Source organism: Sander lucioperca, chromosome 5 (assembly GCF_008315115.2).
Source record: "Sander lucioperca isolate FBNREF2018 chromosome 5, SLUC_FBN_1.2, whole genome shotgun sequence".
In the NCBI taxonomy this organism is placed as follows: Eukaryota; Metazoa; Chordata; class Actinopteri; order Perciformes; family Percidae; genus Sander; species Sander lucioperca.
This window is the reverse complement of record NC_050177.1, coordinates 23,666,489-23,687,371: the sequence shown is the minus strand read 5'-3', so window position 1 is coordinate 23,687,371 and position 20,883 is coordinate 23,666,489. Positions and strand designations below refer to the sequence as shown.

General features: G+C 41.5%; 1 protein-coding gene across 2 annotated transcripts in view; it reads right to left on the bottom strand.

Moving 5' to 3' along the window:
* Nucleotides 1-848: 848 nt before the first annotated feature.
* traf4a (tnf receptor-associated factor 4a) overlaps nt 849-20,883 on the bottom strand; it is a 46,337-nt gene continuing 26,302 nt past the window's right edge. Inside the window, exons 3-8 of one of the 2 annotated variants that reach the window (XM_031297614.2) lie at nt 13,296-13,349; nt 9,898-10,002; nt 9,511-9,672; nt 8,239-8,400; nt 5,193-5,348; nt 849-4,765 (exon numbers count right to left, since the gene is read on the bottom strand). In XM_031297614.2, coding sequence (XP_031153474.1) covers nt 4,133-4,765; nt 5,193-5,348; nt 8,239-8,400; nt 9,511-9,672; nt 9,898-10,002; nt 13,296-13,349 — 1,272 coding nt within the window. In that variant the 3' untranslated portion in view covers nt 849-4,132. The remainder of the gene's footprint in view (nt 4,766-5,192; nt 5,349-8,238; nt 8,401-9,510; nt 9,673-9,897; nt 10,003-13,295; nt 13,350-20,883) is intronic. The other variant, XM_031297613.2, reaches the window with a different exon arrangement.

Sequence of the window (20,883 nt, the reverse complement as noted above, 5' to 3'; positions counted from 1 at the left end):
CCAATTATGCTGAGCAAGTAAATAAAGTTGGTAAATGAATCATAAAATATTTCAACAAACAACCCCATTTTTCCTTAACAAGGTTTATTTTTTTCATTAAAGGTGAAGTCCAGCAATTTTACGTTGCGTCTTCAAAGGGTCTGTAGGGAAAAGGTACAGGTCCACTAACCTTATGTCCAGTCTAATCGGGTTAGGAACCGTCCCGTTGTATTGCTTTGAGTCTTGGGTTTGTGTGACGCATTTTGGGTCAGGTCTAAATATGCTTTTTATATTCAGATCAGGTATGACTTGAATCATCAAGTCCCTTTTGGATTTGAAAATTAATTTGTTTACTGAGTGGTATTTAGTTTGGCTTGGGAACAACACATTTTGAATAGAAAGCTTGTGTTACAAATTTTGGTTGTGTGGAATTTAAAATATGTTTATTCATCAAGCAGCCAGGGTCTAACAAAATACTACCAAACATCATCATGCGAAGTGTAGGATCCATGATTTTTGGAGCTTGACTCATACTGTACTAGAAACTTAAAGTCAAGATGTCTAAGCCTGTGCTGATTGTGCTTGATTTTGACCAGTTTTTAACATGCTCACAATCTCCGGAGTGCCAATTAAATACACACATCAGTGAAGTATTATGTTACTGTCCCGTATTGTTCTTGAGCTAATAATTAAAAGTAAGTTATTGCACCCCATAAGGTTTAGCCAGTGTGTAAGATCAATTGTTTTGCGTTTTCTTCTGATTCTTTCCTGAAGTCAGATTTACAAATATGGTGCCGGTGTGGTTTGACTTCATGAATTTGCCTTCTTTCAAATTCTGCACTGTATGAAACACAAATAGGAAAAACAACTATAATATATGGTATTTTATTTCAATTAAGAAATTGACAAGCACTCTTCAATCAACATATTAAAACATTTTTGCCATCTGTTCAAACTCACATGATGGCTCCTTAAAATAAATACTTTTAAGAGGAAATAATACAGACAGAATATGTGAGGCTCAAACCACAAGTACAAAGAAATTATCCAAATGTCCAAAGAGACAAAAGGGTCTGAAAATTCCCAAAGTCAACCCCGACTCTCCAACGAAAAGTGTTTGTATAAAACAGCTAAGTATTTTAAAAAATACAGAATCTTACAAAAAAGTTTTATCTTCTCACTTCTTTAAATCACTGTAAAATATCAGCTGGTATTATGACAAGAAATAAGGAATTTGTCATGTAGAATAATAAAAAGAAAGAATGTGCTTCTGCATTTTTACATTAGTATTCACATACGCCATGACTCATGAGTGTACTGTATCATCAGAGTCCTCCCCCCCTCTGATGGTGCTGTGATGGAGGCAGGTGTATCGCACATCCCTCCAACCACTCCTCGTCGCAACATTGTGTGTCGAGCTGAAGATAGACACTAGTGGCCATGGTAACAACAAAAGGTGTAGTCAGCCCCAAGACACCCACATATTTGCAGAGACCATGTCATTAACCATCTTTTCAAAGAGTTCACCAGCCATGCCCAGGCTATGTAAAACAATTCACTTCACAGCCAGGTGTTCATTGTCTTTATAGGTTATATTACCAACAGCATTCACATTTTCTGTATATAAAAAAACTACAAAAAAAACATACTTTTTGACAATTTGTCAACTTTCAAACGGTCCAAAAAAAGACTAAATAGCCATCAACGGGAGAGGATTTCAAGAATACAGGTTACAGTACAGAAATGGTCCAGGTGGTAGCACATGAAGCATGCATGTGTTTATGTTGCCCTGCTCACCCCTAAAACCCTCATGCGAAGACATACTGTATAAAAAGGCCACATGGCTTTTCCTTCACTATTAAATGCACGCGTACTCCGACAACTGGCCTCTTTGTCTGCTCTGCTCATCTGAAGACCGACGAAAGGTGCTTTTTTTCCCCTATCAGTGGACTTCACAACAAAGTGCTGCAGGAATGAGTCCTAAAACCCAAAATTAATTTGCATTTTTGCACTTCCAGTTCCCTCATCTGGAAGTCAATGGGTTCTTTAAAAAAGGCAGTTGCTAACAAGTGGCTGACTGAGACTACAAACTTAATCACACCGAACACGAGAAATCAGTTGGAAGCTGTTAAGCTTTGGTGCATGATACTTTGTATTTTTGGCAATTGCATTTGGGCTAAAAAATCATAACAATGGTGTTCATTTGTGAATATTATCTTGCTGAACAAAATGTGTAAGTATCATAAACGTTAATTTGTTTTCATTTAAAAACAAATGTTGAGGGAACCAGGGCGATGCTAACTTTTCGGTCGGCCTACAGAAATTTGTCATCCCTGCAACACTCTATAGACACGAAGCCTCGTAGGGTCATTATGAAGTGTGTGTTTGGTACACTGGCATGCTCCTGAAGCTATTTACGACTGGGTCGTACTACTGACAAACACAAGTCACAGACAGTTCCTGTGATGGGAGTTGTTAACTACAAGAGACAGATTCGGAGCGATGTTATTGGGTAAAAAACTTGTCAACTTTAAAAACAAAACAAAAAACAGCCTTGGTTGAGCTTAACAGTTGCATTTTTAGTGTCCAAAAGATGTAGGATTTTCTCAGCAGTAGGAGAGGCATGTTTAATTTTAGTTAAAGGTATAGTTTGACATTTTAGGAAATACGGTTCTACATTTTTTTGCTGTGTTAGATAAGAAGATTGATACCACTGTCATATCTTTCCGTAGCAGCCAGTTAGCTTAGCCTAGCACAAAGATACAAGAATAAGAAACAGGAAGACACACTAGACTGGCCCTGTCCAAAGATAAAGGACAGAGGATTAAACAATATAAAACAATATATTAAGTGGCTGGATAAGCACAGGAAATTATTAAATTCACCCGCCTTCTGCCTCAATCGGTTCTACACACATAAAACCATTCCACCTTAAAAGTTGCCAGTAGCTACCGGGGGAAGCCTTTGAGCGGCACAGTGAATGAAATAATTTTTTCTCAGTGTATAGCTAGCTAACTGTTAACTAATAAAGATGACAAGGCAGCAAAACATCCTTTCATTTTATGGTTATATTTTTGTAAACTTGCCATCGTAGGAACAGCAGTTAAATAACCTTCAAAATGAGCCACAATTTGCCATAGGTGCTCTCCGGTACTTAAACAAATAGCACTACACCCTGCGTACAGCTATAAATCAGCCTTAGGGCCCACTAATTAACACATTATATCTCACACAGTTTTAATCCGTACAAAGAAAAAGGCGGTTAAAAATTACAATTTGCCATTTTACTGAAGCCTATTTCTTGGAAGCAGTTGCTAGGCAACCACTGAGACTCCAGGTAGTTTGTAGTCTTTATGCTAAGCTAAGCTAACCGACAGCTGGCTGTAGCCTTATATTGAATGTGCAGATATGAGAGTGGTATTGATTTTCTCATTCAACTCAACCAAAATGTAACACTTTTCCTTTAAAACAGGAAATTACCAAGATTGGAGATGCAAGTTTCTTACTTGAAAACATCGATTTGGTGTTTGTGTGTACACAAACCTCACAAGTCTCTGACCAAGGGCTCTGTGTTGGTTAACGGATCAGTATACTGTATGAGCACACTGTATGAGCATGGAAACAAAAGGCAGTTGGGCTCCAGCATGAGTCTGCTGAGCTCCCTCTTCTTTAGATCACCCCAACGGGACATCTCTGGTCAGCTTCTAACTTTCTCTCTACTCTAAGTGCAGAGGCTTAGCGAAGCCCTTCACCCCTTTTTTCAAATATCTTTTCCATAATCTTTAACATCTGTACTGTGGAAATAACAACAAAAATATAACTTAAGATAAACTCTCTAGGCACTGTTTGATTTCCAAGGCTTTTTTGTTGTAGACTGTGATAAAAGGACAGCAAACAGATAAAAAAAAAAAGATAAAGGAAACACCAGAGAGTGATGGCTCTGCAGACCAAACACTTTCTGCTCTGTGATATATCAAGGTCCTCCGAGTCAGCTCACACAGCCAAACAGACTCGCTTCAAGCTCTGTGGTGGAGAGGCTGCAAGGGCAGAAAGTTTCTAAAGGGTAAGTGTGTAGAAGTTTTCAAGGTTTAAGTGTCACTTCCAGTCTTAAACCTATCTTTCTCCTTTATGAAAAGCAAACAAAGGTTGTATTTTAAGCCATAATCTTCTGTGGAATCTCTATAGAAGCCTTGATGAAGATGCAGTTGTCTCGGATGTAGTTCCTCTTCTTAATCTCCTCATGAGAGATGAACTTGGGGTAGCCGAAGCCCAGGGTGCTCTCGTCCAGCGAGTTGCGGCTGCTGCAGGGCTTTTGGAAGTTCTTCCAATTGGGGTCGGGGTTGAAGGTCTCCGTGATGTGCTGCGGTTTGGAAAGTGACGGGTCGCTCTGGTCCATGATGGAGAAAGTCACTTTGTAGGAGAAGGGCCACTCCAGCAGGCTGTCGTACTCTCCGGGCAACACGCGGATGTAGACGGAGAGGTGGGAGCCCTCGCCACTGCCGTTACCGTTCAGGAAGGCCGACACCTGCAGCTTGTAGCCGTAGCGGTGAGTGTAGAAGGGCGGGCTGAAGAACTCATGGTTGCTTCGGAGCTTGGCCTCCTGCAGTTTGCGGGAGTAGTCGCTGAGCTTCCAGATGAGAACACCGTCGTGACTGACGGACAGCTCCTCCATCTCCCTCCGCAGCTCCAGGATCTCCTGCCGCTGACGCCCCACCAGGTTACACATCATAGTCAGGTGAGACTTAGTGGTGTCTTCCAGGTGACGACCGATAGCCAGTTTGGGGCACTGCCAGAGAGAAAGCAAAGGGATGAATCATTTAAAAGCTGCTGCACAGTTAGTAAGTGAGGAGCTGCGTAAAAACATACAGATGTTACACATACACAGCTATATAAAGTAACACAAAGCTACTATATGTATCTGTTCATTTCACAACATACTTGGAGCATCTAGATTACCTAATTTTGTGTTAAACTGTTTTTCTACAGCCATTTATACTTCTTGTATGTATATTTAGTTTAGCTGCCCACAAAATAAAATGACAACATCATATTTTCACCATGAATTAATCAAACAATAAAGCATGATTTGCATTTGAACCCCACCTTCAAAAAAGAAAATAACTAGTCTAAACTGGGTCTAAAAAACTTAACGTTAATGGTCCAGGTGGACATGATTAGTGGAAAATAAGTTAAATGATGGCGGTCAGTCTTACCCTGTGTTTGCAGCCAGCATCTTTGAAAGGGCAGAGAATGAGCGCGCTGCCGCAACTGTCCTTTACATGGTTAGCCAGGTCCTCTCGGGCTATGTTGGGTGTGCCGCACTGGTTTGGGCACTGGACAGGAAACCGAGGGCAGTGGTACTGGTGGTTCTGCAGAGGAGTTAGGTACAGTGTTAATGTGAACATTCCTGACCGACAGCATGAGTGATAAGAACACATTCTGCACAGTGGGGTCGCAGTTTAATGGTTGCACAGGGAAAAATGTTCTTGAAAGTAAAAAAAAAAAAACATGTGGTTTAAAAAAATGAGGCTGCAAAAATAGACCAGAAAAGATAGAAAACAACTGATCATGCAGCCTGAAGCCAAAGAAATTATTGGGACCATGCTTCCAATAACACATGAAAATCTGGCAATTAATGTTATAAAACACTGAAACAATTAATTGATGGACACCAGCAGGTAATTTGATAATTGATGTGGCCGGGTTACACATATGTAGAGGTTTATTCCTCAACGCAGAAGGTCCAGGGACCAAGACCAAGACCAACCTGTGACGGTTTCCTGCATGTCTTCCCCCCTCTCTCTCTCACCTTTCATGTCTCAGCTCAATCAATCAATTAAAGGCGTAAATGCTAAAAAAAATTTAATAATTGATTAATTGTCTTTTTCCCCGTGGTTATTGCTTTTCGTGCTACTTTACTTGTTCTTAAATTACAGTAAACTGAATATCTTTGGGTTTTAGATTGTAGGGCTGTCCTCTATTAAAGAAATTATTAGTGCTGTCAAACGATTAAAATATTAATCGCGATTAATCGCATTAATGTCAGTTAACTCACAATTAATCGCACATTTTTATCTATTCTAAATGTCCCTAGATTTCTTTTTGTCCCATTATTTTTTCTCATTTTAATGCTCTTATCATGGAAAAGTGGATCGGCTTGCTTTGTGCTTTTGTCGCCTGGCTTTGACGAGGGGGCGGAGAATTGGCATCAGCTGTGTGCTTGGCCGTCAGCTGTGTGCTTGGCCATCAGCTGTGTGCTTGGCTGTCAGCTGTGTGCTTGGCTATCAGCTGTGTGCTTGGCTATCAGCTGTGTGCTTGGCCATCAGCTGTGTGCTTGGCTATCAGCTGTGTGCTTGGCCATCAGCTGTGTGCTTGGCCATCAGCTGTGTGCTTGGCTGTTAGCTGTGTGCTTGGCCATCAGCTGTGTGCTTGGCTGTTAGCTGTGTGCTTGGCTGTCAGCTGTGTGCTTGGCTGTCAGCTGTGTGCTTGGCTGTCAGCTGTGTGCTTGGCTGTCAGCTGTGTGCTTGGCTATCAGCTGTGTGCTTGGCTATCAGCTGTGTGCTTGGCCGTCAGCTGTGTGCTTGGCTGTTAGCTGTGTGCTTGGCTATCAGCTGTGTGCTTGGCTGTCAGCTGTGTGCTTGGCTATCAGCTGTGTGCTTGGCCATCAGCTGTGTGCTTGGCCATCAGCTGTGTGCTTGGCCATCAGCTGTGTACTTGGCCATCAAGTGGTATTTCAGACTGGACGTGCTGCGATGATAGCTCAGTTCACAACGACAAAACACACAGATCACTTTGGTCTTGTCAATGGAACCATTTGGCAACTTTCCATTCAGAATCTTATAGGCATCCATTTCAGTGTCTCACGCTCGCCATCCACTCAAAACGTAACGTTAGCCTGCTACTCTTTCGCCGGCTCGCAGCCCAAACAAGTGTGTGTGGCGTGCCTGTTGTTTTGTTTCCGGTCTAGCTAGATCCGGTGTGGTGTTGTAGTTTTTCTAACGTTACTAGTTGTTGCAACAGCATGTGAAAAAAATTTACCCCGTTAAAATGGGTTTGCGTTAACACCGTTAATAACGCGTTTAACTGACAGCACTAGAAATTATTAGTTGACTAACACTCATATGATTTTGTCAACTAATAAATTTGTTGATTTAAACGACGGATATGTAAAACTGAGGTTCTCCACAAATCAAATCATGCAGAAACACCACTTTAAATCTTGTGCAGAAGTCTCTTGAAAATAAATCATTCAGCATGAATGATTTATTGGTTGCATTTGCAAGTTTTAACACATAGACATAAATCAGACAATGCACAGGCAATTGAGTGATATCTCTGCAGTTGTGGTCTTGCCCGGTCTTGAAATAAAATCCCTTATAATAATCTTTATTATAAAGACCGGTCTCGAGTACTACAACACTGCAGTAGACGAAGACCAAACAGACCGATTAGTCGACTAACAGAGAAAATAATCACAAGATTACTAGCCATTATTTTCATTACATTTTCATCTTATTTTAATCAAATAATCATTAAGTCTATAAAATGTAAGCAAAAAGTAAAAAACTCAAATCCAAGGGTCACGTTTTCAAAAGGTCTTGTTTTGTCTGACTAACAGTCCAAAACCCAAAAGTATTTAATTTACTTTATTTCATATTTGTAGCATTTTAGCTTGAAAGATTATCAAAATAGTTGCATATTGTTTTTCTGACGATCAACTAATCCGTGAAGCCCGAAATAAAAATAACGACTATTTGCAGCCCACAAGTAATGGACTAGATGGTGACAAAGTTGACAAGACTGGAACCTGCTTAAATAAAACTAATGAAATGGTAAACATTGAGTGTTTGTATATATCTACTCTGACTCAACTGAAATGATGTTGAAATTAAATGAATAGAGATAAAACACACATCATGAATGCATTGTAAAACACTTTGTGTCCAAGATTGGGTTATTACTTCTCGTCACCAAAATGTGTGGGAAGAGAGAAGGTTCACTGTCTGCTCAGCCTCTGGCCAGATGTGCACAGAGGCAGGTGCTTCAAAACAGCAGGTTACACTAACATCCAGCTGCCACAGGACAGAGACACCATGAACGGCAGCATCCTACAGCCACATCCTGCTCCACCGGGGCTGGAAACCCTCTCCAGCCACATGCAGGACGGATGACAGGTACAATGATACTGACAGACTCCGTCATGCCAAACAAAATAATTTCACTAATAAAACAGAATTAGAGCAGGGATTTTAAACTGACCTGGATTGTGTCAAACACAAACTCCTTTCCGCAGTACTTGCAGGGCTGTGTGCGTTTGGGACACTCGGCCAGGCCATGTTGGGACAGCAGACGCCGCATCATCCTCGCCCCACACTTGTTCTCACAGTAAACACTCTCCTGGGGACACACACCCTGGTGGTTCTGGAATAGAGAGGAAACACGCGATTACAATTTAGAGCTGGTTTAGAAAGTCAACCCATGTAATACTGTAGATACAGTGGGTGTTACGGTTTACTCAAATGCAGCTTATAAACTGCAGTTTTCATAGCTCAAAACTGCATTTTAATAAACAAAGTATATTCACTTCACTTTTTCAGACGTTCAGAAAATATATTCATCAATCCAGACAATCTGTGACAAAGGAAATGCTAATCAGTATATTCATTGTCGTTAAAACAATTATTGCGATATTGATTTTGGAAGTTAGCGTTATACTATGCTGCAGTTTTTAAGGAATGGCACTTTAGGAAGTTTTCTTAATTAATTTTCACTAACAAAGACGTATTAAAATGTGTTATGCTGAGCAAAGTACTTACAAGAGTATACTTTATTATTTTACTTAGTATTTTAACTCAAGTACCAAGCTAAAACAAATAGTCAATTAATTGACCAGTACAGGAAATTAATATATTAATGATTATTCCAATCATGTTTTTCTTGCAACAACACCAACCACAGTGTCTCCAATGTGAGGATTTGCTATTTTCTCTTGTTTTATCACAAACTTTCACTATTTTATGATTGTATAGACTAAACAAACCATTGATTAATTGGAAAAATAATCTGCAGATTAATCATCAATAAAGATAATCATTTGGCGGTGGTATTGAAAAGTTTTGAATGATAAACAGTTGTAAACATGACTAAGCAACTCCAATGTGAGAGTCAAAAGGTGGATGAATGCCCCTGTAACTGCGTGCAGAGGGATGGGAGGGGGGGGCAGAGCAAACAGAGGAGGAGTGGAAATGACAGAGGTGTTAGTGAGGAGACTCTGAGGTACTTCAGGCTGCTCAGCAAAACACATTTAGCATGAAAGACCCAGTCAAAGCTTCTTTCCTTCTGCCAACACACATGTTATTTCATAACAGACTAACACACCTGCATTACTCTCTCCTGCTGCTTTCCACAAAGACACCTTTCATATAGGCATGGAAATTATGTGGCGTCACTCTGGTTTGTTTACGTCAAGCTCCCGCTGAGTTGTAACAGGGAAAAAATTAAACCAAAAACAGGTTTGGAGTCAGTGTTTACCTCGTAGGCTTCACCGGTGAACTCGCTGCCACAAAACTCGCACTTCACCTTGCGCTTGGGGCAGTCGTGCTGCAGGTGGTCGGGCAAGTCGCGACGCGTCAGCTTGACGGAGCAGCGGTTGGGGCAGGGTATCACATTGAAGGCGCAGGTGGAAAAGTGGCCCTGAGGGAGACACAACAACACACACACACACACACACACACACACACACACATACACACACACACACACACACACACACACACACACACACACACACACACACACACACACACACACACACACACACACACACACACACGTTAGGAAATACACAAGTCAGAGTGCTTTATATGTTTTTAGCAGAGATGGAGGGAGAACAGATGAGAGGATATCGAAACTTCTCACCTGCAGCTGCTTCATCTGACCAGTCCAGCGGCAGCCCTCCTCACTGTGGATGCAGCGGATGGGCAGCGCCAGGATCTGCTGCTCCAGCTCTGGGTCTGGGTAGATCTGAAGAACACAAGCAGGACGAGGTCAGAGAGGCAATGGCAGGAGCTATGCTGGAAGACTGTAATATACCACTTTCATACAGCAAATGTGTGTTTAACATGAGTCTTAATCGGCATTTAACCAATAAACCATGTAGAACCCCATTGGATTAGCTAAAACAAAAGCATACTTATGAAGCTGAAAACAAGGCTTATACTCTTAGGACATAAAATGCTGACATTTTGGAGTAAGACAGGAGTAGTATTTGACCCATACATGATATAGGATAACAGGGTAATTTGTGGTTGTCAGCATTCACAGACTCATTTTTTAATAGTTTAGCATCATCTGTGTCGATCTGAATTCAGAAATCAACGTATTTGTTGCAGTTCGTTACTCATGTCACTTATAATTTTACCTGGCTAGTTAACAATGAACCCCTTCTAAAACCAACTAAACAAACTAAATACACTGTGTAAGTAAGTCAGCTTTAGAGCTGCTGGTCGCCGTATTTGGCGACAGAGCCAGGCTAGCTGTTCCCCCATGCTTCCAGTCTTTATGCTAAGCTAACACAACATCCTTCACTGCAGCTTAATGCACAGAGTTGAGATTGGTATTGATCGTAGAGATTGGTATTGATCGTAGATAAAACTCAAATCGTGCAGCAGTTGCAGTGCAAAGTAGTAAAGACTGAATGCATGTTGGTTTCTACATCATATCATACTAGACTGAATGTACACACACACACACACACACACACACACACACACACACACACACACACACACGGCCACTGAGCGATGGGGATAAGACTTTTCTGCCCAAAAACCCCAAATCCCCCCCTACAGTCCACTGTCCTGGGGATTTACTGCTCTGCTCTGCATCTCCATCCCCCCATGCTGTCACACAAGCACAGCACTGGTCAAACAAGAAAAGCCACTTCCTCAAAATGTCACAACAGCCCTCTAAACAAATAACAGCTCAGTAACGGCCCGACTGTGCTCACGTGCCTCTGTGCCGAAACATGGGAGCCATCGCTTTCAAATAAAAAGTTAATTTAGAAAATTATTTACAATAAAACACTTATCTCACTCATTGTTTCTAGCTGCTGTGTTAGGGGATAGATGCCTCTGCCAAACTAAGTGTAATAATCTGTTCAAACTAATATATCTATCATTAAAACTGATGCTTTGACTTGCTGCACTTTTAGAGCAGAAGCAGGCGTTTTTTTTGCTGCCATAATCACATTCTTTTAGCAGAGTTAAAGCGGGGGGAAAAAAACCTCTAAAGCAAACTGAAACACTCTTATTGTTCCAGTCTTGGAATCTGCAGGGAGTCGGCAATAATGACCTTTTAATAACTTAGTCCCAGGCAGATCGGGGGGGGTTAAGCTCTTTGGAGCTTCTACTCAGGGTTTTATTCTGTCTGCTTTAGCCATTGTTAGTCCCACACAGCAGCAGCAGCAGCAGCAGCAGCACAATCCTTTAATGACTGCAACCCTCTTGTTCTGTTGGAGCAAGGTTGTGTTTGTGCACGTTTTTTGAAGGACAGTGTGCAGCAAGCACCACAATAACCCTGACAGTAGACCACCAGGACGGGGTAATTTGCAGGTGACTGGGAGCCTTGGTAAATAACAATGTCTGACAGGTGTGCCATGAGCACATCCTTCCCGTTGGGAGTCCCTGCTATTACAGGCGCCTTCATCACTCTTAACACAGCATGCAGACCTGCACTGTTGCAGCTCCAGGTTAATGGCTCAACGGCTTATTCAGGCTAATGCTAACTAACCGCACTGGAGCATTACATACTGCAGTCTTCCTTCAAAATCGATGGCAAAAGCTGCTCAGAAACAGGGATGATCATTAACTGTTTGTTGGTTTAAATCTCTCATGCATAGTTCAGAATTAAGCCTCTATCTTATCCTATCCAGTTCAGTTGAACATTTCAGTTTACAGTTTTATTTTCTTCTGGAAGAGATTTATTTGGGGGAGGTGAAAAATGTGTGGTTCAGAAGAACTGAACGGTCTGAAATGAAATGAAATGCAACTACTGACTCAGGGTTTAAGGTATAATATGTTGCGCTTTCTTCAAAAAACTATGTATAGACCTTGCCCTCTGCCTGTATTCTCTCTTTTCTTTTCCTGTGTGTGGGACGCTTCCTGGCGGTACTAAAGAGACTTTGGGCCCCACGTGGGTGTGTAGCCCCCAGCCAGTGGCTCTAGGAACAGCAATGTCTGTCAGGTGGTCCACCACTTTGGTCCAGACTAAAATATCTCAACAACTACTGGATGGATTTCCATGAATTTTGTATACATATTGATGTCCCCCTTAGAATAAATTTAATTACTTTTGGTGATCCTCTGAAATGTAACTTAAAACATCCCTATTAGTGGTGTGCGATACTGCCAAATTTAGAATCGATCTGATACCAAGTAAATACAGGGCCAGTATCGCCAATACCGATACGATACCAATACTTGCATCAAATTGCTAAATCTGAATGAATGTTCATGACCTTTAAGTGGTTTTGTGATTTTTCCTTTGGATTATTAATAAGTTAAAACCCAGGACAGAATTTTCATATGCTTGTATAAATGTGTTGTGTAACCACTGTATCTTACGGACGTTTTACAAATTATACAGCTTGGCGCTCCTCTTCCTCTCTGCCATTCTTCTGCTCCGTCTCAGTCCTGCTTCTGTGTGTGTGTGTGTGTGTGTGTGTGTGTGTGTGTGTGTGTGTGTGTGCTGCTGGTCGCTGCCGGGCCTAGCTGCTCGTTTGCCTGGCGCCGCTGAGTCACGTGACAATACAACATCAAATCACAAGAGGGGGGAGGAGGAGTAAAATGTGCCTGTTCTGCGCTGTGACAGGAGCAGCACAGACACAGACAGCCAGGTCGCCTCTCTGATGAAACCGCAACTGGAGAGAAACTAAAACTAAAGTATTGATCTCATTACACTATTATTGATCAATATCAATACAAACATTGATATCGATATTATCGATACTTGGATCGATACGCCCACCACTAATCCCTATCAGTCTCAGCTGTACTTTGTGTTTAGTGCTAAATAGCAAAATGTGCTTAAATGCAAAGCTAAAATGGTGATCATGGTAAACCTGCATAACATCAGTGTGTTAGCATTGTCATTGTGAGCATGTCAGCCTTTAGCTCAAAGCACCACCGTGCCTGAGTACAGCCTCACAGAGCCGGCAGCATGACTCTGAAAAGTCTTATATAAATAGAGTTATTACTATCATATTTGATAAGAAAATGATTGTGAATAATAGTTTGTGGTGAGAGTGTTAATCGTACCTTGGCATAGTCCAATGGCAGCTGGTCCTCTGGACACTTGAAGACACCCTCACTGCAACAAAACAACATTATTGGGATCACTTTAAAGAAAAGATTACTGCAGACAAAAACAGTTTGCAAGCATCTCATGAGGACAATCAGCCATTTTTAAAATCACATTCAGCGTTCAGTGAGATTACTAACTCTGACCCTGACTGGGAACAACCGGAGCTAAAAGGCACTTCAGCCTGTAAGAACAGCACGGCATCGCCTATAGCTTTATTCTGTCTCTTCCAACACTCTTAATATGAGAAGTTCTCTGACTCATCACACACACTCATATACACACACTGCACAATAAAGTCAGATATTTGAGCTTCTGCCTTCAGTGAAACTGGCTCTTTCATCTTCTCCCTCTCAGAGGAAACATCTGCACAGATTTCATTACAACCGAGGACAAAACTATTGGAGCCTGATTGCTTTATTTAGAATACATAAAGAGATGATTGATGATCCACTTCCCAGATACTCTAGAGATTCTCTCCCAGCTTAGAGCGAGTGTTCAATTTTTCCCTTGTTTCGCAGTCTAGATAACAATGAGCTAGTTTCAACAGGCTTCTGTTTTCCTGAGAATAAAGCAGTGTAAAACTTGCCTTCATGCTAGATGATTTGCTGATTTGTGAGTTTTTTTGATCTTTTTCTCCTCCAGCAGTTTAACCTAAAATAAGATTTTACTACAGGCTCCAGCTCATTTGGTGGCGCCACAGAGGAACCCTTACTGGCCTGTTTTAGGGCCAGATGAGCAAGTGCCATGGCTCATTAGGATGTCCCTACCCTGATGTCATCATGAAATATTCACATTTGTAAATAATAGAGGCAGCAGCCAGTAGGGGTAAGCTGCTAAACAGGATCTAAGCTTGCAGCTACACAGCAAAACCATCCAGACACACAAACAAGACTTAAAAAACAGAAAAGGCAATCGGAGGCTGATCTCTCGAGATGTCAGCGGTGCCACGACTGTCTCGAGCCCCCCTGCTGTTTCTGGATCAGAGATGCTCTCATTGACTGTCTGTCTTTATTTCCAGGTCTACTATTTTGAAAAAATGATTTTAAGATTCATTACTTGAATTACTTGCTGCTTTTTTCAGTTTTATGGGACAGTAAGCTAACACCTTTGGGTTTTAGACTGTTGGTCGGACAAAACAAGACATTTAAAGATGTCAAGTTTGGGATTGTGCGAACCCCTGAAAGTCATTTTGACATTTCATAGACCAAATGAATTATTGGTCAATCAGGTGATAATGAAAATAATCTTTATCTGCAGCTAAATGTGTTTTGTTTTTCACATGAAATCTACTGAAACGGCAGACAACAGAGATGTACAGAAATTAGTTTTTGTTCCAAAGTCACAAGCCCTGAAGCTTGATCCGTTCTCCCGTGCAAATAGGCCACTCGAACCCCGACCATGCCTAAATTATGTTTAAACTAATTAAGGGACAACAGTGTGCAAACAGTCAGTGTTTTGCCTCATGCTTTAACATGGTTGGCTGCAGTGTCACCTGACCGCGGCTAGCAGAGGCACAGCGACATGTGACAGGATGGGAGTGCATGTGCATGTCGCCCCATCTACCCAGCTGCTATGAAACCGGGGGGGGTGGGGGGTGGGGAACAGAGGTTAGGTCTGAGAGGGAGGGAGGGATGATGAAAAGGGGGGGTTGAGGAGGGAGGTTAATGCATGACGAGACAGCAGTAATTCTCCTCCATTAGGGTCACTGTGTCAGCTGGGAGCTGGAGACCAATTAACAAGCCACAAAGGGCTGTAAAAGAGGGTCAATCGATGAGAGGCAAGGAGAGCCCAGTCAGCATCTCATGTGTAGAGTGAAATCATTTACAGTACTCATCGCCATCAACGAGGAATCATCTCACACTGTGGAGTACAGTGAGCACCACAACCACACAGCGAGAGGAGATAGGAAGCGACAGGCTCTCAGCTCCGGACAGGGGACAGCCAGAGGCCCCGTCCAGCTCGGGCCCCGTATCTGACACATAGAGAGGCAGACAGGCGAAAAGAGCCAAGTCACAGACTGTCAGGAAAATTCCTCCCCAGGTCGCAGAGAAGCTCCCGCAGCCACATTCATGTGTTCGGGCCCCACTGCTGAGAATACCGCTCGACTTGGTCTTGGTCGCTCGTGAGTCAAATTTGCTGCCGCTTTGTGACAGCACATTAGCAGTGAAAGGTTGGGCCGATGTGCAACGCAGCTCCAGTTCAATTACATCCATCTTCTCGGACTACTGAGGGCTTTCTAGAAGAGACTAGAGAGCAACATGACCAAAAAGAACAGAATATCACAAATAGGGCTTTGTTTTTCAAATCAATTTGATAATTATTTTGTAATTTATTTTTGAAAATTGCTTAAAATTAAATTACAGATTGCAGACGCCAAGGATTCAAATGCTTTCTTTTGTCTGACCAATAGTCCAAAACCAAAAGATTTATCACAGTGAAAAAAACATAAACATAAAGGCAGCAATACTCAGAGAAGCTACGTGGATCCAATGGTTGTTTAGGATTTATACCATACTAGTGGCTTTAAATTAGCAAATATTAGCATGCTTACCTAAGATATTGAACATGGTAAACACTACATCTGTTAAAATATCAGCATGCTAGTATTGTCATTGAGAGCATGTTAGCATGCTTAGCATTGAGCTTGAACTACACCCTCACAGCTGCCAGCAGTTTATTTGTCTTTAGCATGTTAGACACTTAATGAAACAAAGAAATAGATTAACAGAATTATTTCCAATTAATTTTGCTTTGATTAATTTGATTGATTGATTGATTAATTAATTAGATTAACTAATGTTTTCGACTGTAATCGCAAATTTGACTTAAGGCCAACATCTATTGAACACCTGTGAAACAATTAGTTCCTTAAAACGTCAGAAAACAATGTTGATATTTGATTCACCCTATAGTCATGTAAAATGCTAAATGTTTGTTGATCCCAGCTTTTAAAATGTGACAATTTGCTCTTTTATACAGTTAAAATATGTTTGGGTTATGGGCCGTTGGTCAGACGAACAAGCAATCTGAAGAAGTCACCTTGGGCCCTAGATTAATGTAGAAATAGAGAGAAGTTAATCAGAAGGCATAATTGTTAGTTGCAGCCCTAACCCAGTCATTAAAGGATAAACAACTGTTACACAAAGCATAAAGGGACAACTCCTTTGTGCACATCCTTGCAAGCGGGAACTTGCACCTCACAAACAGCCAGTCTCTTTAAAAACAAGTTTCCCACAAATGTTTGTCTCCCACAGATCTGATTTGACCACAGTTCACGCCCTCGTCAGTGAACATCCAGGGTGAGAGGCCGATAAACAAGTGTTTCGTGTTTGGATGTCACAGGGGAGCAGCTTAAGACCGGACAGCATACAGTATAATACCATCACCTCATTAAAATTTCATCGCCTCCTTCTGTCCGCTCGTACTGTGAGAGCAGCCGAGACTCTACAGCTGCTCTGCTGCGCAGACCATCATGTTTAAATCACCTCAAATTCACTGTCAGACAAGGGCACACATATTATCACGTTGTGTTGGCTTGTAGCAAACACATTCACCCCCCTCTGCAGGTGAAATGCACCCACTCATCAGACCCATCCTTGCCTTGGACCTTAAATCCCCTCTCCCCTCTTATTGGCCCCTCTCAAATCTTCTTTTCAGGTGCAGATTAAACAGCCATGCATTCATCCAGCCGATACCACGAGGACAGCCGTCACAACATGCTTCATCACTCTGCGCACGGCTCCTGACAGGCGGTGAAGAAGAAGTACAAATCCATCAGGTTTAATCTCACAGCGGAGTGGGGGGTTCTTTTTTTTTTCCAGGCGACACAGAGCAGGCATGTTGGTGACAGTAACCTTGAAACCTGCTCTATATTAAGAGACTCCTAAACAAACCTCCCTGTGTTTGTCATTGGAGAGGCCAGGGCTGGCGAGACACACTAAACAAAGTAAATCAAAAGCATGAGGCTTTTCCAAGTCTGTGGTACATTAAAGGATAATTCCAGCATAAAATGAACCTAGGGGTTAATAACATATGTGTACAGAGTCGACTGTTCTCTGGGATATGTTTTCATGCTAATCGAATGTGTCTCTAGCTTGAAACCAGCTACCACAAACCGGTGTTTAGCTGCTAACGCTAGCTTTTGGGGCACAGGGTAAATCACTATTTCTACACCACTAACAAGGCTCAAAATAGCACCACACTTAAACGGTAGCATAATGAGGGTCCCTACATGCAAACTGAAGCATTGAATACTTTGTAAGTGTACAGACAGTTTATTACAAAGATAGATTATAAAGACAGTAGCGTTAATGTTTACATGCGGCCGCCATCTTGGATAACAGTCATGACCAGTCGAACGACAAACGCCGTGTTTGAGCTCTGTTACTGGTTGCACAGCGTTGGTCGTTCGACTGATCATGACTGTTATCCAAGATGGCGGCTGCATGTAAACATTAACGCTACTGTTCGACTCGGTACACATTATTAACCCCTAGGTTCATTTTGCGCCGGAATTGTCCTTTAACACTCTAAAAAGACCTCTGTCACATGAGGTATTTTCTCAGATAGCACCGAAGAGCCTCGACTGAACTGCCCGCTTCTCTCCTTTTGGAGCTCACCGCCAGCTTTTATGTTCATCCTCGTGCTAAACCCTTTGTTGTTTTTTCAAGTTATAACCAGGATTAACTTCTCATATACACAAACAAAACCTTAAATTCCACCAGCGCCCTCCGTTCAGGCTCTCCGTCTCACAGCTGAAACCAAACTCCATGCTTTTCATCCATTTTTCTCTTCCACTTCCTGGGGGGAAGTGGAAGAGAAAACAGGAATTTTGTTTTATCTCAGATAGAGTTCCTATAATCACTCCAAATCTAGGCTGGTTCTCAGTTTGTATGCATAAGACTGTGTGCAGTCATGACATTAAAATTATATAATATGAGGGACTTTGGACAGCTACTTCCACTTTAATTATGGAAGCTTCACAAAGAGAAAAAAAAATGTTTTTCCAAAGATTTAATAGATTATTTTTATGTTTTCCCAGCTGTCTCTGGAGCTGTCTCACCACAACCCACAATGTGTTGTAATTTCTTCCAAATAAAAATTGAGGATGTGCCTGTGAGTTTCTGTTGCTCAAGCATATTTGGAGCAATAGTTTTTCAGTGGAGGTTAAACCTAATTCAGTATGTGTACTGTCATCTTTCAGTATAATTTTCTAAACTATTCTTATACACTCCCCCCCAACACACACACACCTCCCCACATGAACATGTGATCTGTAAACCATTGTAGGACTGCAATCGTAACAATCATATCTAATATTACATGTTTGGATGTGGTATGTTTGTGTGTATGTATGCATGACAGAAAGGTGTGTCAGATGATTGTTGGGTGACCATACAGATGTTTATTTTTATGTTTGTGTTTTTAATGTTATCTGTTGATTGATGGAGCAGACGATGCAAGAACATTTTCTGTGTGAACAGACAAAGTTTTATCTTATCTTATCTTATAGTTCATTAAGTCAGTTCTCCCTACCTGGACTTTAAAGCTGCAGAAGGTGTTCGGCCTGCAGAAGCTCTTCCTCTCATCCTTAGCGAGCTGGATTAACGCCCTAATGTGAGCAGTCAGTGCTAAATGAAGTGGCCCCTAAACGAGGTTCGAGTGACGGGGACTAAGGCCGGGTGGTGTTTCCACCTGTGGAATCTGATACACCGGGAGCGCAAAGCTCCCTTCGCCCACGGCTGATTTGGCATTCGTCCAAGCTCTCTGCAGCCCTCTCAATTGTCTGGAAAGGGAGGAGCAGCTCCTACTTTCACAGAGTGTGATGACAACACCACCCACAGGTGGATCGACTGCTCCTTCACAAGCTTCCTGTGGGACATCCACACAGAATGATGCTGTGACAGCTTCTTGTGTGGGATTTAATACCTACAAGATAAGCTGTCCATACCTGTGGTTTGCCAGAGATTATATTGTGTATAAGCCCTCTGACATCCTCCTCTGCCACTTCTATAGGACAGCGTTGCTAATGTTTATGAACAAGTCACCTTCTAACACACAAATGGAACGTACGTGATCGGACCAAATGAGTTCAGACGAGCCTGTTTTACACGGAGCTCGGCCTGTTGGTTACCTCGTCCAATATCTAACACTAAAATCACCAAAATCTCTGTCTCCAGTAGGGAACGCATACATGCTAATGCTGTAAAATACATAGACTACTACAACTATCTAAAGTGTGAAGGGAGGAGTTGAAATGACATCAATTAAGAACTATGTTGATGATCGATTAAGACGTTTTTCAAGTTAGAAATCCAAATATTCCCTCCTTTATGCTTCTCAAATGTGAAATATTGCTGTTTTATGTAAATGGGATATTTTTGATCTGATGACATCACGTTTGGCTCTCGGAAAAGCTTCTGATGTTACATGGGCCAAATGATTAATTGATTGACGTAGATAGCCAGTGTTTTTTTACAGTCACCCCTAAATTGAATATCTTTTGGTTTTTGACTGTTAGTTGGAAACCAAGCAATTTGAAAGTGTCATGTTCGTAAATCATAACAGGAATATTTCACAATTCAAGAAAACAATTGGCGGATTGATCAATTAGGAAAATTATCATTAGTTTCAGACCTAGTGAAAAGCTCTAAACCTTTTAATTCACACTAATATTAGCAGCTGTCCCTGTAAACAAAACAAGTTAAATACAAAATCTTGCAGGATTATTTTTGTCCTTCCAACACCTAGCAAAGCCTTTTTAGCCGGTTCAACAGAGGATACTTAAATTCTCTTTTCTGTTTTATGAGACCGGTATAACCTGCCGTCCTCCTGTAATTTTATTGAAATTTATTGAGGTCTTCTGTGTGCTTAATCATGTTCCAATCTGCTCTGTCCTTACTTTGTGAAGTAATAATCTTGTCATTAATTACTGACCATATTTCACCAAACACAGGAGTCCTCTAATGAATATTAGCCCACTGTGATTTACTATTTCACAATCGGCCGAGTATAAAGGCAGTAAATGGGAGTGAAAAACTGACTTTTTTATCATTGATTTCTCCAAAAAGCAGAGAAGAATAGGGATACATTCCTGTATTCCTGTTAATCCTAGTCTGGTGCAAACACAATATTTTTTATTCCCTTCAATTTTTTTCTACATTAAGATGTTTGATGGATTTCAGGAACCTGCTTGTTGAGTTTAGTGCCCGCCTGTCCAGAATATGACACCTGTAAAATCCCATCCGACTTCCTCGGCTGGTCACTAACAGCCATTGGCAGCTGTTTAAGATGAAGTAACAATGGCTGACAGTCTGCAGGTCATGGTCAACAAGACAGACATAAATTACATCTGACTCAGAGTTAGACAACCCTAAAAAGACAGGCGGAAAATTAAACTACTTCCAATGGTGATTACACATATTCATATAAATCAAGCACAGCTCAACTTTAAAGTGCAGTTTATTATTTTTATTATGTTGCCTTGCCAAAGCAGGAATAAAATGATGCAAGTGGGAGAAAGGCACTACTACGAGAGAGAGA